Source organism: Fundulus heteroclitus, chromosome 15 (assembly GCF_011125445.2).
Source record: "Fundulus heteroclitus isolate FHET01 chromosome 15, MU-UCD_Fhet_4.1, whole genome shotgun sequence".
NCBI lineage: Eukaryota > Metazoa > Chordata > Actinopteri > Cyprinodontiformes > Fundulidae > Fundulus > Fundulus heteroclitus.
The window spans coordinates 23,874,596-23,889,418 of record NC_046375.1 but is presented as its reverse complement, the minus strand read 5'-3'; the positions used below and the strand labels follow the sequence as shown (position 1 = coordinate 23,889,418).

The window sequence follows — 14,823 nt, the reverse complement described above, 5'->3', positions numbered from 1 at the left end:
ATACTGAACCCAAGCGGGATAGACGGACAATTACATAGACAGCATATATCTGCGGTGAAGAATGTGCTTCCAGTATTAAAGCAAAATCGATTTGTGCAAACAGGAAGCGGGGCTGCGTGCTCTTCCTCTCGTAAGCTCTGCAGATAAAGCCTGTAACCTTCAGCTCAGCAGAGTTTTAGGAGCCCTCCACACGCTTACATTGCAGTGACGATTAGAGCAGAGGCCGCCGGATCGGCTCAGCACGGACCCTGAGCCCGGGTTGGGGGGGGGGAGCGGGGGAGTCCTTTCAGATTTCACAGCTGATAGCGGAGGGCGAGCAGGCGTGGAGAAGAAGCCTGAACGCGGCCTATTGCTCACTGCGTCAAGACTGCAACAGCAGCACGGGGAGGGGGGGGCCGGGCGAGGAAATTAGCCGTGTCCGTTCGGCTTCAGTCCCCCCCACCGAGCTGGGATCTATACCAGGCTTTTTTGTCCTTTACTGCTGGCTATTTTTCAGATGACAAATCCTTTGCAGTAACGGCGCCGCTGAACGCAGCCCTCAGTCCGAGCTCAGCAGACAGGCGGCTGATGGAGACGTAATTGGAAAGGCCGGATCAAATGAGGCAGGTAAACAGGCTCAGAGGGCAATCATCAGGGGTCCCCTGGAAGGGCCGGGCACCCTTGACCTGGTGGAATACATTACAGGAGCCACTCTTTACGGCTCTGAAAGGAAGAGTCACATGCTGAAATAGACACAGGGTAACAATATACCTAAATAAAATACTTTATTCTTTAAGAATAAAGTATTTATTGTTAGCTGTTAGCCTGATGTTAGCTTGTTTTAACCGGTTTGGATGCCTCTTTGGGATCTTTGCTCTGTTGGAACACCCAACTAAATCCATCTGACCCAAACTGTTAATTAGTCGGGATGTTTGGGAACCACCGAAGCCACTCTTTACGGCTCTGAAAGGAAGAGTCACACGCTGAAATAGAGACAGATATAACTGAAAAATACTTTATTCTTTAAGAAAGCGTTCGTTAGGATACTTCCAGAACGAGTGACAGACAAGAAACAAACCCGATTACGCGAGACGGGGTTTAAAAAGCAGTTTATGTAACGCTAAGACTCGTTTCCCGCCCCGTAGTTTCCAATCTTTCAATTACGGCGAGGATTTCCTGGTGTCCATTCAGGAACGCTCGACTCCAGCAAGGGGGGGGCTCTTTCACACGATTGCAACATAAACACGATTAACTGAAACCGTGACTGTAATCCCAGACAAACGCGGATTATTCAAGTCAAATCAGAACTCCCCCTGTAGGTCTCTTGTTTGACATTAAATGCAGGTCACCGGTGAGGAAAGTCAGGCCCTTCAAAGGTTCAGATGTCAGATGTCAGCGCCCCCGTCTGGCCCGCCTTCGCCTCTGATGTGGAAAGTCTCCACCGGAGGAGGCTGGCTTTGTCCCAAATAGCTCCACTTCCCCGTGTCCTCTCGCGCGCCTCCTTATCTGAATAAAGCAGAGCGAATGCAGCAGCTTCAGATAATAGCAGATGAATGGCCTGTGGAAACAACCCGAGCATTATCTCCTTCCATGCTGCTGGGAGAGTTTCTCTGCAAACACGGCACCGATTGTTTCCCAGTACTATTGTTTCAATAGAAAGAAAAAAAAAATGATAATTTGTATGTATATGTGGTTCTGTATGCACCATCCAGATAAGAACGGCGTGGCTGGGCTCAGTCCAGTCCTGCGCCGTACAGCTGCTTCACCATATACGGCCCCTCCAGCTCGTAGCCCATCTTCCTGTAGTAGTTTCTGGTTCCTACACCTGCAGAAGAAGACGGTGAAGGTAAGACGGTGTTCCCACTAAAGACACGGTAAGCCTTCATTAGACTGACATACCACTAGTTGCTCACCGCTCCAGTCAGAAGTGTCTAGTTGTACAGAGAGCAGGGCTACTTTTTGAAGCAATCAGCAAGCTTCTGCTATAACTCGGCTTGGATGTTTGACCAATCTTCTTGGTAAAACTGGAAGGGTTCTCATAATCTGATTGGCATCCTGCCTCAGACCCAGCTTTTTATTAATAGGATTGAGGTTGGGGCCATACCAGAAGCCCGATGTTAGCTTGTTTTAACCGGTTTGGATGCCTCTTTGGGATCATTGCTCTGCTGGAACACCCAACTAAATCCATCTGACCTAGACTGTTAATTAGTCGGGATGTTTAGGAACCACTAAAGAACTGAAGGCGATTATAAACGGGACTATAGGTAACCGATTCAGCTTGTGTTCTTACCAGAGATAACGGCCAGTTTCTCTGAGCCGTGCTCCTCTCTGGCTATTCTCTCAGCCTCCTCCATCAGCATCATACCGAAGCCCTGCACAGGGAGACAGCGGGGAGCATTAAAACACCACCAGGAGTTTGCTGTAATGCGGCCCGGGGGCGGCGGTTTCGGGCGTAAATGCCGTCACCTGATGCTGGAACTTGCTGGGGTCGCGGCTGCTCACTGGGACCACGCTGCCGTACACGTGCAGCTCGCGGACGATGGACACTCCGCCTTTCAGCTCCGGCCGAAAGGTCTGAGGGGAGCAGCGGCGCAGGCGCAGGAGGCCGATGAGGATGTCCTGCTCCGGGTCCTCGTAGGACAGGAAGGTCTCCCAGCCGCCGTTGGCCACGTAGTCCCTCCGAACTAGCTCCACCTGCACGGACGTGTAGGTCAGGCGGGAATGCAGGTTTCAGAGACATACCAGCATTCACTCAAAGCAGAGTAAATACATTTTTTGACAGGATCTTTCTCCTCTGTGAGGTTTACCTGGTAAGGCCTGACTTTGTGGTGGATTTCCTGAATGCCAACTTCTCGGGTCCTTACATCTCGACACTGCAGACAGAGCAGCAGATGGACCGATAAAGGTTAAGGATGCAATATCTCAAGACATCGGGTCCACTAACAGGTGTGCTAACAAAGAGCCCTCTTCTAGAAATGCAGGGAAGGTGTTTCCAGTTAGTTAGAACAGCAGCAGAAGTTGCAAAGGACAAGGCTAAAAGGTGCCTGAATGCATCAATTGGTCTGTTCATGACTGGAATGAGGGCTGGACCGGTGAGCAGCAAATCCCAATTTTTTCTCTAACTTCAAGAATGAACCGTGGCAAAGAAGGTTGTTCACAGTGAGTTTGCTCAGATTCAGTCGGTCTGCAAGACGTACCGCTGTTCTCTGATGCAGAAATGGAGCCTGATGAAAAACCTATAATCAGGTACACTTAAACAGATGACAGTCCAGCGTGTTGTGAGCATTGATGCATAATATATTGGCATTAAAATGGGTATTGGCCAATGTTATATTTTAACATACCGGTTGGATAAGTAAAACTGGGCCAATAGCAACAGCCCATGTTTATTTCCCTCTTGTTGCCATTTAGTTATGTATTTCTGGGCAGTGTGAGGACCATTTATTTGAGCATGAGATGGTGATAGTAATGCAGTGCAGGGTTATAAAGTAGGGGAGTAATGTCAGCAGTGTGGTTGTTTTTTTTCACTGTTGAAATAGACAATATATAACATTGGTAAACATTGGTAGCAGCAATACTAATATCAGATACTCGCCTAAAATGTTTATATTGGTGCGTCGCTGGTTGCGAGACAGACTTATTTCAACCAATCCAAGTTATTATTCATTGTTTTACTTGTGACACATCAAACATTTAGCTACATATTTAAAGGTGCATTGTGGACGTTGCAGGATTTTTGCTGACGTCTGCCCCCTCTGGCGACAAGTTGAAATGACACCAGTGTCATGCATGTGCATGAGAAGAGGGAAAAAGGCTAACCAGTAGGACTTCACAGGTTGTGGGGCATAATGTCTTCTGAGGTAAGAAAGTTAGAAATATTATTGTTATACAATAAATAGAAATAATATTTTATTTTGAACGGAAACGTTTCATATTTAGTCAAAGTCATTTTTTTGTGGAAAACCGTAGCTACCCATTTAGTTAGTCAATAACGGAAGGGACTGGGATGCTGTGTGCCAGCCACATGGAGAGGACGTCAATGCCGTGACTGGGTGTGTGATTATATAAACTTCTGAGAGGATAACAGCATCCCCACCAGAACACTGAGATGCTTCTCCAACAACAAACTCTGGATCACCAGTGACCTGAAGGACCTGCTGACTGAGAAAAGAGCCTTCGGGAAGGGAGACCAGGAATTACGGAGGAGTATACAGAAGAAACTTAAAGTCAAGATAAGAGAAAGCAAGGGAGTGTACAGGAAGAAGCTGGAGAGAAAGCTTCAGCAGAACAATATATGAGACGTGTGGTCAGGGATGAAGAAGATGAGACTTGTGAGGAGATGGAAGAATGAACAGAGAGCCAATGAGCTGAACCCATTCTTCAACAGGTTCAGTTCAGCAGCAAGCTCAGCATCCTTATCTCCTGCCTACAGCCAAAGAGTCATCACACCCTCCTCTGGCACAAAACTTTCACTTGTCTGTCTCTAGAAGTCAAGTGAAAAGGCAGCTGGAGAGACTGAACCGGAGTAAGGCTGCAGGTCCAGATAGTGTCTACCCCAGAGTCCTGAAGGCCTGTGTAGAGCATCTCTCTGGGGTTTTGCAGCACCTCTTCAACCTTAGTCGGACCCAGAAGGTTCCAGTGTTGCTCCTGCATTGTTCTGGTACCAAAGAAAACACACCTATCCATCCTCAATGACTTCAGGCCTGTTGCCCTGACATCCCACATCATGAAGGTTCTAGAGAGACTCCTGCTGGCCCACCTGAGTGAGCAAACAAGCAGCTATCAGGACCCCTGCAGTTTGCTAAAGTTTAAGACGCCATCATTCACCTGCTTGAACAAGCCCACTGTCATTTAGACAAGGCCGAAAGCACTGTAAGGATTATGTTCTTTGATTGCTCCAGTGCATTTAATACAGTTCAGCCTGATTTGCTTTGTCAGAAACTCATGACTGATGTGGATAGGAGCACCACAGGGCTCTGTACTCTCACCATTCATTTTCACTCTTTACACCTCAGACTACCAAGACAGAGTTCCTGAGATGGACAGGAATCTGAGTGCAGGGAGCTGGTGGACTGCTTTGTGGCATGGTGTGGAAACAATCATCTCATTCTGAATGTGGATAAAACTAAGAAGATGTAGATTTTCAGGAGAAATGGGAACAATACCAACACGATTACCATCCTGGGAGAAGAAGCGGAGGTGGTGGAGGAGCATAAATACCTCAATGTTCACTTGGAAAACAAACTGGACTGTGAAGCTGTCTACAAGAAGGGATAGAGCAGACTGTACTTCCTGAGGAAGCTTAGATCCTTCAGGGTTTGCAGCAACATGCTGCTGCTGGTCTGTAAGTCTGTGGTGGAGAGAGTGATCTCCTCTGCCATCATCTGTTGGGGTAGCAGCATCACAACAACTGACCTGTAGAACATCAACAAGCTTCTACAACCTCTGGAGATGACTTTGCAAAGAATGATTTTTCATAACATTAGGACCATTATGGACAACCCTGAGCCTCCTCTTCATCAGTCTGTCCTACAACAGAGTGTGTCCAGTCAGAGGTTTATCCAGATCAGCTGTAAGACGGACCGGTACAGGAGATCCATGAAGAAATCACATAACATTACACCAAACATTTAAATTGAACTGAGTTTACTTTCGCTTACGGTTACAAAATCAATAACAGCTGTATTGTGCTTGTTAAAGAGTTTTATTTTCCTTTTCTGAAAACGCTGAAAGGCAATTATGCTGTGAGGTTAACGATAGAGGTGAGCTGAACAGCTTAAGGATTTTATGTCAACTTCCAAATCTTTCTCTAAAATTACAGTGAGGCAGTATTATTTATTAAACCTAAAACTTTACAGCGTCTCAGACTGACATCAGAGGCCTATGGCTCCTTGTGTGATGATAGAGGAGGATTATGGATCAAACAAAAGGTGTCTGTTTGCTGTTACCATGACAACCCCTCGTGCCCATCCAGGTCTAAAATCGTACAGACCATAACATTAAAGGTTTTTTGATTCAAGGACAAGTACCAACTTTCCAGAGGGGAAAAAAAAAAGGGCCACTTTTTAGATTTATTTTGAAGTCAGAGAGGAGAACTTTCCTCTCTGCCTGGATGGCAACAGATAAACACATAAAAGCTCCAAATCAGGCGAAACGCTATGCGTAAAGAAAGAGGCGGGAGGAAACTGGGTCAGACTTTGGAGGATTTCTGCTCTGCATCACAACAGGTTTGCTGTACGCGGTGGGATGTGTGCCGTCGAACGCAGCGCGGCTCAGAGGCAGATTCTGCCACTCTGTATTCAAATGCAACGGGGCATAAAAAGGAATAGATGCTGCAGTACAAAACGAAGAAAGCACTGAACTTGTACTTGTTACTATTACTTTTCTTGTTTTTATCAGACGCCAACAGGGCGCTGTGGACCCCGCAGCTTTTATCTGAGGGTAGATTTTGTCGTGCATCTCTGAGGGAAGCTGAGAGGTTTCCTGCCTCCTGTCGCTGAGGCTGTAATCTACTTCCCACTTAGACGTGCAGGAAGGAGGAGACTCACTCTGCGCTCCAACAGTCTTCAACCTGAGAGGCTCTTCACTCTGTCATCCTTCCCTGTCATGAATGAAAGCGACTCCGACTATCGCCGCTTGTCTGCTGGTAGCCGCCACTGGAACCTTTTATGGATCGCAAACCATCTGGAAAAGCCTATTAGCTGAAAAAAAGCTGACATCCCACCTTTAAGGCGACGGCCAAAAGCCTCTGAGTCTCACCTCGGTGCCCATGTCCTTCATCCGAGCCAGCGCCAGCTCCCTCAGGTTGCCGTGCTCTACACCGGAGCTCACCAGCGGCATGGGGATGTCCCTGATGGGCCGGTGGGGACAGCCAGGAGGGAGATGGAGCAGAAAATGTTACAGGAGCGGCAGAAAACTGCTTAATTAGTTAGGGTACAGTTACTCCTCCGCTTAGATCGCATTTTCAGTACCTTACTAAAGGATCAATACACCTTGAACTTTTTCCCATTGTCATTTTACAACCACCAACCTAAAAGTATTTTATATGAAAAAAGCAACACGCATTAGCACACAATTGTAAAAAAAAAAAAAAAAAAACACCTAGAAGACAAATCAAGAACATTTAGCAAAACTGCTTTGCTAATATTTACTTTAATTTTTTTACTTTAAAGCAAAACACTCTCAATTAGATAAAGGTGTGTACTTTAACTAGCCCATTCTAGCACAGCTTTACTTTAATGCCGTTCCCTGGTAGCTCTGGCTGTATACACTGCAAAAAGGGAACTAAAAGTAAGTCAAATTTTCTTGAAATTAATGTATTTTTCCTAGATTTAAGCAGCTAAAAAAGACTATTTGCCAATTTTTACCCCTAAAATAAGATAGTTAGATAGCCTGACATGGTCATACTCAATTCTAGTCAGAATTTGAGTCTGATACTGCTCCATAGAGCTGTGATTATGGGGCGTGTTTCGAACGAACCAGGAAAAAAAATTCCTCTTCACTCAATTGAATAGACCTATAACCAATAAGAGCAACGGAGTGTGTGACGTATGTTTAGCGACGCATAGTTGTTGTCAACGGAACCCAACGGTTAGCCTAGCATAAGAAGATGAGCGTTAACGATTTTTGCCGGTGTTGCAAAAAGAATGTAAGGATCCAAGGAGTCCTTCAACACACGAACCTGTCGATATCTTCTAGAACAGACCTAATAGAAGAATCTACACACCTCAACTCTCCAGCGGCAGCCATCGTTATTGTAAACGAATTCAACCCAAGCGCGCTTTGGTGACGTGGTTGATTACGTTACTGTTGATCATCTGTCCATCATCGTATAAAGCCCGCCCTGACAATTTGATTGGCCTGCCAGATATTGGGCGAGCATACTCGCGCTACTATTGAGCAATGCCAGACCGAACTTCCCGACCAAAAACGTTCTGGGCGGGACTAAGTTCGGAATGGCACCCAGGCTAATAGTTAGATATCCCACACTTGAAATAAGATGATACAGATGCAATGTTCCTATTTTAAGTGCAAAAATCTTACTCCATTGGCAAATTTACCTGCTTAAATCAAGGAAAAATACATTAATTTCAAGAAAAGTTGACTTACTTTTAGTTCCCTTTTTTGCAGTGCACATATTGTTCTGCTGACTTTTACAGCTAACAGTATTTCCCTGGATTTCAGCTCGATCCCTTCTAACCCTTCCCACCAACTCTGACCAGCCTTCATGTCACTGTGGAAGAAAAACCTTCTCGAAGCATGACACTGCCACCGCCATGTTATGCTGTAGGGACGGTGAGTCCAGGGTTGGTTTTCTTTGCATGTAGGCCAACAAGTGAAGTTCTGCTCTAATCTCACCACAGCCTGCTGCAGCCCCTACATGGCTAGCGGCAAGCTAACAACGGACTGGTGTTGCCTTCACCTTTTTAGTCACTTTTCAAACATCTGAGTTGAAAGGCTGCCAGCTTTCAGGTCCCTCACCTCTGCACCCGGTACACTCGTGTCCAGGGCGGCACCAGGGCCAGAATGCGGGCCACCAGGTCCACCAGGGCACTCGGCGTGTAGCTCTTGTAGCGGCCCGTCTTCCACAGCTCGTACAGACCGGTGCCTCGGATCACCAGGGTCGGGTAGAGCTTCAGACCGTCGGGCCTGAACGCCGGATTCTCAAAGAACTCCTGCAGAAAGACACGGACACTTCTGAACAGAATATAGGACACGTCAGGCCTAGTCGCTGCCTCGTAACAAACCGTGAACAATGAACTAGTTTACTGGAGATGCAAGGCGAGATGAGGCAGAGGAAAGGCGGAGGAGCTGAAAAATATCGGATGCGATGTGATCTATTATCTAGATGAAACAAATCAGGGCGGGACGGCTCAACTGAGCCGGACTCATTGAGCTGAAAGCAGCAAATAGCTCGGCTCATACGGAGCGGAGCTCGGTTATTCAGATCATGGAGACGGCTTCGTATCGTGGCAGTGGGGGGGGAATCTGTGAGACTTCCAGTCATCCTCCTCCCCTCTGCACCAGCTATCACAATCACGACCGTGAAGATCTGGATTCTGGAATGGAGGCAAGTTACCAAAAATAAGCCGCGTTATCAGTTTCTTCTCATCTCTGTGCCGTCAGGGCTTCTAATCACATGAAGACGTGTTCCACATGGGCCTGCAGTGAACCCACGGGGAGGGGCGGGGTGGGGGGAGGGCAGCTAATCAGACAAATAACAACCCATCTAGGGACTATTCTCAAGATTCTGCACCTGCTGCCATTTACGATTGTGCTTCACTGCTCCTGTCTGGCATGAGAGAGGGGCCGCGTTAGCGAGGCCTACCCCTGGGACGCGAGATAAGAGAGAGGAGAGGGCCTCAGGTTGGCAGGAGGTGGCAATCGAAAGCCATTATCAGGACACCGGGAGGATGCAGAGTTCTCCTGTTGCTGCCCTCTGCAGGTCCTAAGCGGCTCCTCGCCATCGATCCGAGTCACGCATTCAAAAAGGCAGAAGACCCGAGCCCGTCCGAGCGAATCGGTTTCACGCAAAGAAGGGACGAGCAGCGCCCGCTCGGAAGCAAACAAACGGCGCTCTACTGTAATCTCAGCTGCTGTTTACATCATGAAGGCGGCATTTACTTCCCATTAAAATCAAATTAGACACCGCTAACAAACAGCGACTTGATGTATGGCCTGGAATGGGTTTCTGATGCTTGAATGCATTGTTTGTTCTCGCCGTAATCCTTTTACCATAAGCTGCGGTCGACGTAGTGCAGGATGCTGGGGAACGTCGGGCTAAAATTAACGGCCCACATCTTACTCAATATTGAGAAAACAAATGTCTATCCCATGGTGTTCGCAGCATTTTAAGTGGATTTTGATGCAGCCGGTTATGGTTGCCGGGTTTAGAGGCAGAACTTGTTACACAAGGACTTTAGAGAGAGAGAGAGGAGAGAAAAGAAGGTGAGCAAATATTCTGGAATGTAAACTCTAGGTTAAGTCGGACTTTTCCCCCCCAATTGTTCTCTGATAAAGTCAAAACGTTTAAATTAATCTTGAACATCAAATACATTCTGAAGAATTTTTTTTCCCCACTTGAAGGATTCTGAACCAGCCAAGTCTAATTATTCAAACATGAGCGATGTCCAATGATAATTCTACATACACTGCAAAAACAGAACTAAAAATAAGTAACATTTTCTTAAAATGAGTGTATCTGTCCTTGATTTGATCAGGTAAATAAGATGATCTGCCAATGGAATAAGACTTTTGCACTTGAAATAAGAAGAACTGATCTCCATCATCTTATCTCAAGTGCAGGATGTCTAAGTATCTTATATTAGGGGTCAAAATACTTATTCCACTGGCAGATGATATTATTTACCTGCTCAAATCAAGGACAAAAACACAAATTTTAAGAACATTTTACTTATTTTTAGATCCTTTTTTGCAGTGTAGATAGTATATATTCTCTAGATGTCTGAAAGAAGAGACAAGATGAACTCAAGAGGCCTCAAAAATCTCATGATCAACTATTGCAGGAGGACTGAAGGACAGCTACTGTTGTATTAGCTGCTCAACATCATATAAAGTCAGAAAAGGTTGAGACAGCATTGTAAAGAAAAAACAGCCTCGTAGTTTAAGGACCTTTCCTAATCAACAGCCACGGCTGAAATCAGATGTAGAAGTTGTACGGATGCACGGATAGGAATATTTGGGCTGAAATATGGCCGACCATTGCTTCTCTGCTCCCACAGTCGTGCGCTGCATCACTTTCTCTGCGTCGTGCATCCTTGTTAAATACACTATAAAACAAATTTATCGTGTTTCCCTCTCACTGTCTGACAATAGATCAGACTAAATGATTCGTGTTTTATACTAGTTAGGATTACCAGACTTATTTCTCCTTGTTTCAGACTTGGCATGCAGGAATGAGTCTATGCAAGGTAATCCAATGAAAGCGTTGGTTTCAATTTCTGAAGTGAGGTTTTGTGCAAATGTCAATAATTCCATAAGAACAGATTAATCTCTCATCCATTAGCGGATATTCACCCTTTCAGAAGAGACCGTTCAGAAGGAGCTTTTTCTGCTCCCACCAATCAGTTCGCCAGGATCATTTCCAACAATATTCCCTGATATAGCATTGTATCTCTGGGATATAAACATTTATAGCAGGAGTTGTTTCAAACTGCTATAATTAGCTGAAACAGAGGCTAGCTGTTAGCCTTCTACAGTTTCATTTTACTTCTCTACAAACTCTACGCCACATGACATCCCACTACAACAGGTAAGGAAACGACTCCTGATAACTTTACCTCACCTAAAAAATAAGAAGAATCTTTATTTGTAAAATTTGTCTTGTGCATTTAATCCATCTCTAGGGAGCACAGGGCTGTCAATGTGCGCCGCCCAGGGAGCATTCTGGGACCCAGGGTGACAGTCTGTGGGATTTGAACCGGGGACCTAGCACAATGAACCTGCTTTACCCCATAAAACCCTCAATCTTTGATTTAAATTAGCCAAACCATCCCTTTTAAACTGCAGAGACATAAATTCAATTCTCTAAACTCCAAAAATAAAAACCAGTTCAGTTCAATGTTTGGAAATCTGGTGTTTTTTTATGCATTTGTGCTATTTATGCCCCGAGTAGAATAGAAATGACCTAAAACCATTAAAAGTTTACATGTTAACTTATCTTTTCACCTTCCCTCTACGTTACCCACACCGTTTGACATCGGCGACAAGAACTTGGAAATCATACGCCGCGGGCTAATTTGGTTCCCCTGACAACCTGTCAGCTCCTCCTTGATGCCCGGCATATAATGGTGGGCTGCTACATTTACAGCAGACTCCAAATCCTACATGACTTCATTGAACATTTGTGACCAAACTGAAGAGCACACAACTTGTATAATCCAAGTGTCAGTTTGAAAGGAAAGGAGTGGGAGAGCTGCAGAGAGGGAGGCGACGTGATTGGAAGAGGACAAAGGGACGAGAGCGAGGAGATTGATGAAACGGGAGGGACAACTTACAACTGGAGGAGGGCAGAGATAAGGACAGAGAGAGCAGGAGAAAGAAAACTCTGCAAACAAAAGAGACAGGAGAGAGGAAATACAGAGAGTCGGGGGATGAAAATCAGTCTGGAGGACAAGTGACAGAGGAAATGCTACAGGAGAGGGAAGGAAGAGGGTCAAAAGCACTTTTAATCTGCTTCCCCGCAGTGTGCCGACCTGCAGCCACCCTTCTTATTACTATTAGACACACGTCCACCGACACCGCTTCACCACACACACAGACACACACACACACACACACACGGACATAACCAGAGGTAATCTGACAAATTTGTGAGGAGGCAGACACTTTCACAGCACTTCAATCTCCTGCTCTGAAGGAAGTGGCATGGTGGCTCTACAACAAACTGGTGTACATCATGCATGAACAAGTCACAGGATGTTGTTTATGGCTTCTCTCAAACTATTTTTAGGCTGCTAATTTGTCTTTATTTCCGGTTTGTGACTCAGCATGTGGGCCACTGATGGTTAACTGTCCACACGGCCTCCATCAAAGGGTTTGGAGCTCACGCAAAGTTCACTTTAACATGCAAAGATCTGTTTTCTATTGTATACCGATTAAAACTTAAACATTTCATACAATTAAAGCGTTCTACTTTGCGTGAAGACACCTTCTATTTATCGACTTTTTTTCAAACTGACCAGTTTCTTAGCTGGGTTTAGATCTGGCTGTTGGTCTAGGACAGGGGTCTTCATCTTCAGTTCTCCAGGTCTGATGTCCAGGAACCTTTAGATGTGTCCCTGGTCGAAAACACCTGAAGCAAATGGCTGAATGACCTCCTCAGTATTCAGTCTAGTTCTCCAGAGTCCTGCTAATGACCGGATTATTTGACTCAGGTGTTTGGAAGCAGAGACAAACGTTCCAGGACATTGGACCTGGAGAACTGGAGTTGCAGACCTCTGGTCTAGGATCTCAGCGGTCTGATCTTTGAGCTACTTCATCAAACCTGTCTTGTTACACAGAACTCAATTCTGGTGAACACTAGACGGCTCAACACCAGATAGTTCCTGGGTGGTTAGGGGTGAGTGGGATGTTTTCCCATCCCACTCTTTATTCATGGTGGTGCTCCTGAACAGACAGGTGAGCAAGCCCGCTTCCTTGGAGATGTAACCAAATAACACAGGCTTCATGGTGGCTCTCACCTTTTCTTTGCAGGAAAAATGATCTCCAGATGCCCTCCCATTCTTCTGCTGTGGATGCTGAGCAGCCACTGCACCGGTGGCAGCACAATGATAAAATGTTATCACATTTTGCTTGGATCCACTGTTCTGCAGCACGCTGCAGACTCCTGGATGTCCTGAACCCTCCTTTCACTGCTTCTTACACGAGGCTTTGTGATGCAGATTGAAGATTGCAGCCGACTGTTCTTTTAAGGCAACCATTGCTAACTGAAGAAGACAACAGGCCCTTTTCCATTAAACCTCAAAGGCCCAGTCTAGCGTTTCAACTTGGGAGATTTCACTTTCCCCGGGCTTTACTGTAGCAGGAAAACAGGTCCTGGTCTGAGAGCAGGACTTTTCAGTGGGCTTTGTTCAGTGGGCGGGACTGTGAGCTGCTAAACAGTCCGCCACAGGAGGGAGTACGGAGAATATGAGGCATTTACAAGCCTATGGATAGTTTTACACCCTTAATTTATCAGAAAAAAGTAGTTTCAATATGTTTTTAGGGGAGAAAGTACACCTCTAAACGTCATCTGTGCAGTCAGTTCATCAGGATTATTATTATTAGTTCTGATTCTGTATTCGGACTTGTTTGGAGCGGTAGAGACCCGCAGACAGGCTGCTCTCTCCAGGGAGGCTGCAGTGTGAAACCCCGTTGCTGCTGCGTTTAGTGGGCCAGACCGTCTGTGATTTACCAAAGATTGGATCTGTTCGTCGCAGATGAAAAGTTAATATTAGGCGTTTACTAAGTTTGTGGAGAATATCTGCAAATGAGAATATCTTTGCTGGATGTTTTGGGCATTTTACATTCATCATAAACCTTTTCGCCACAGTTCTGTAAGATTGATATTTTGGTGCTAATGATCAAACGGATCCCTTTCATTTTCCTTGTGTACAGAAAGCACATTTTTCCCAACACTGACGTTTCGTCTAAACCTAAAATCGCAGACTGTGAACTCTTTTGCTATTTTCAAACCAAGAACCATTAATGAAGGGAAAAAAGAAAAGGTAAAGGGCACTTCAGCTTTCTAGACGTAGAGGAGCGTGCTGCATTTAATAACCTAAATCAGGTCGGAAGAAGGCTGGCCTTGCTTTTCTTCCGGGGCAGGAGGAGTAAAGCAAGCGCAGCAGAATCTTATAGCTTATATTCTATAACCTACAAAATAATTTTGCCAACATCAAAAGTCTGGAGTGGCATGTCCATGGAGGGACGTACAGACCTGTACGGGATAAGCAATGGCACCCTTAGAGTCCTGGGTTCCTCCTGGTTCACGATAACCCGCCTCATGCAGACAGTTCCCAGAAGATAAAGGAGTTGATACCACTGACGGGCCTCCACACTGCCATGACCTAAACCTAATGGAGCATCTCTGTGACGACATGTTCAGGTCCATTCAACACCCCCATGCTGCCCCTCAGACTGTTCAGGAGCTCAGAGATGGCCTGGTCAGGGTGTGGGAAGAGAAGACCCCAGGACACCATCCACCACCTCATCAGGAGCATGGCCCAACGTTGTCAGGCATGCCTACAAGCTGATCAGTATCATTTGGAGTAGTTAAAATTATATTTCAGAAAATTTCACTAGCCTACCACATCAGTTTTACAGGTTAGCCCTCTGTAGGCT

General features: G+C 45.8%; 1 protein-coding gene across 1 annotated transcript in view; it reads right to left on the bottom strand.

Moving 5' to 3' along the window:
- Positions 1–976: 976 nt before the first annotated feature.
- elp3 (elongator acetyltransferase complex subunit 3) overlaps positions 977–14,823 on the bottom strand; it is a 39,169-nt gene continuing 25,322 nt past the window's right edge. Inside the window, exons 10-16 of the mRNA XM_012851887.3 lie at positions 8,461–8,654; positions 6,739–6,829; positions 2,787–2,852; positions 2,446–2,673; positions 2,270–2,351; positions 1,685–1,804; positions 977–1,485 (exon numbers count right to left, since the gene is read on the bottom strand). Coding sequence (XP_012707341.1) covers positions 1,713–1,804; positions 2,270–2,351; positions 2,446–2,673; positions 2,787–2,852; positions 6,739–6,829; positions 8,461–8,654 — 753 coding nt within the window. The 3' untranslated portion in view covers positions 977–1,485; positions 1,685–1,712. The remainder of the gene's footprint in view (positions 1,486–1,684; positions 1,805–2,269; positions 2,352–2,445; positions 2,674–2,786; positions 2,853–6,738; positions 6,830–8,460; positions 8,655–14,823) is intronic.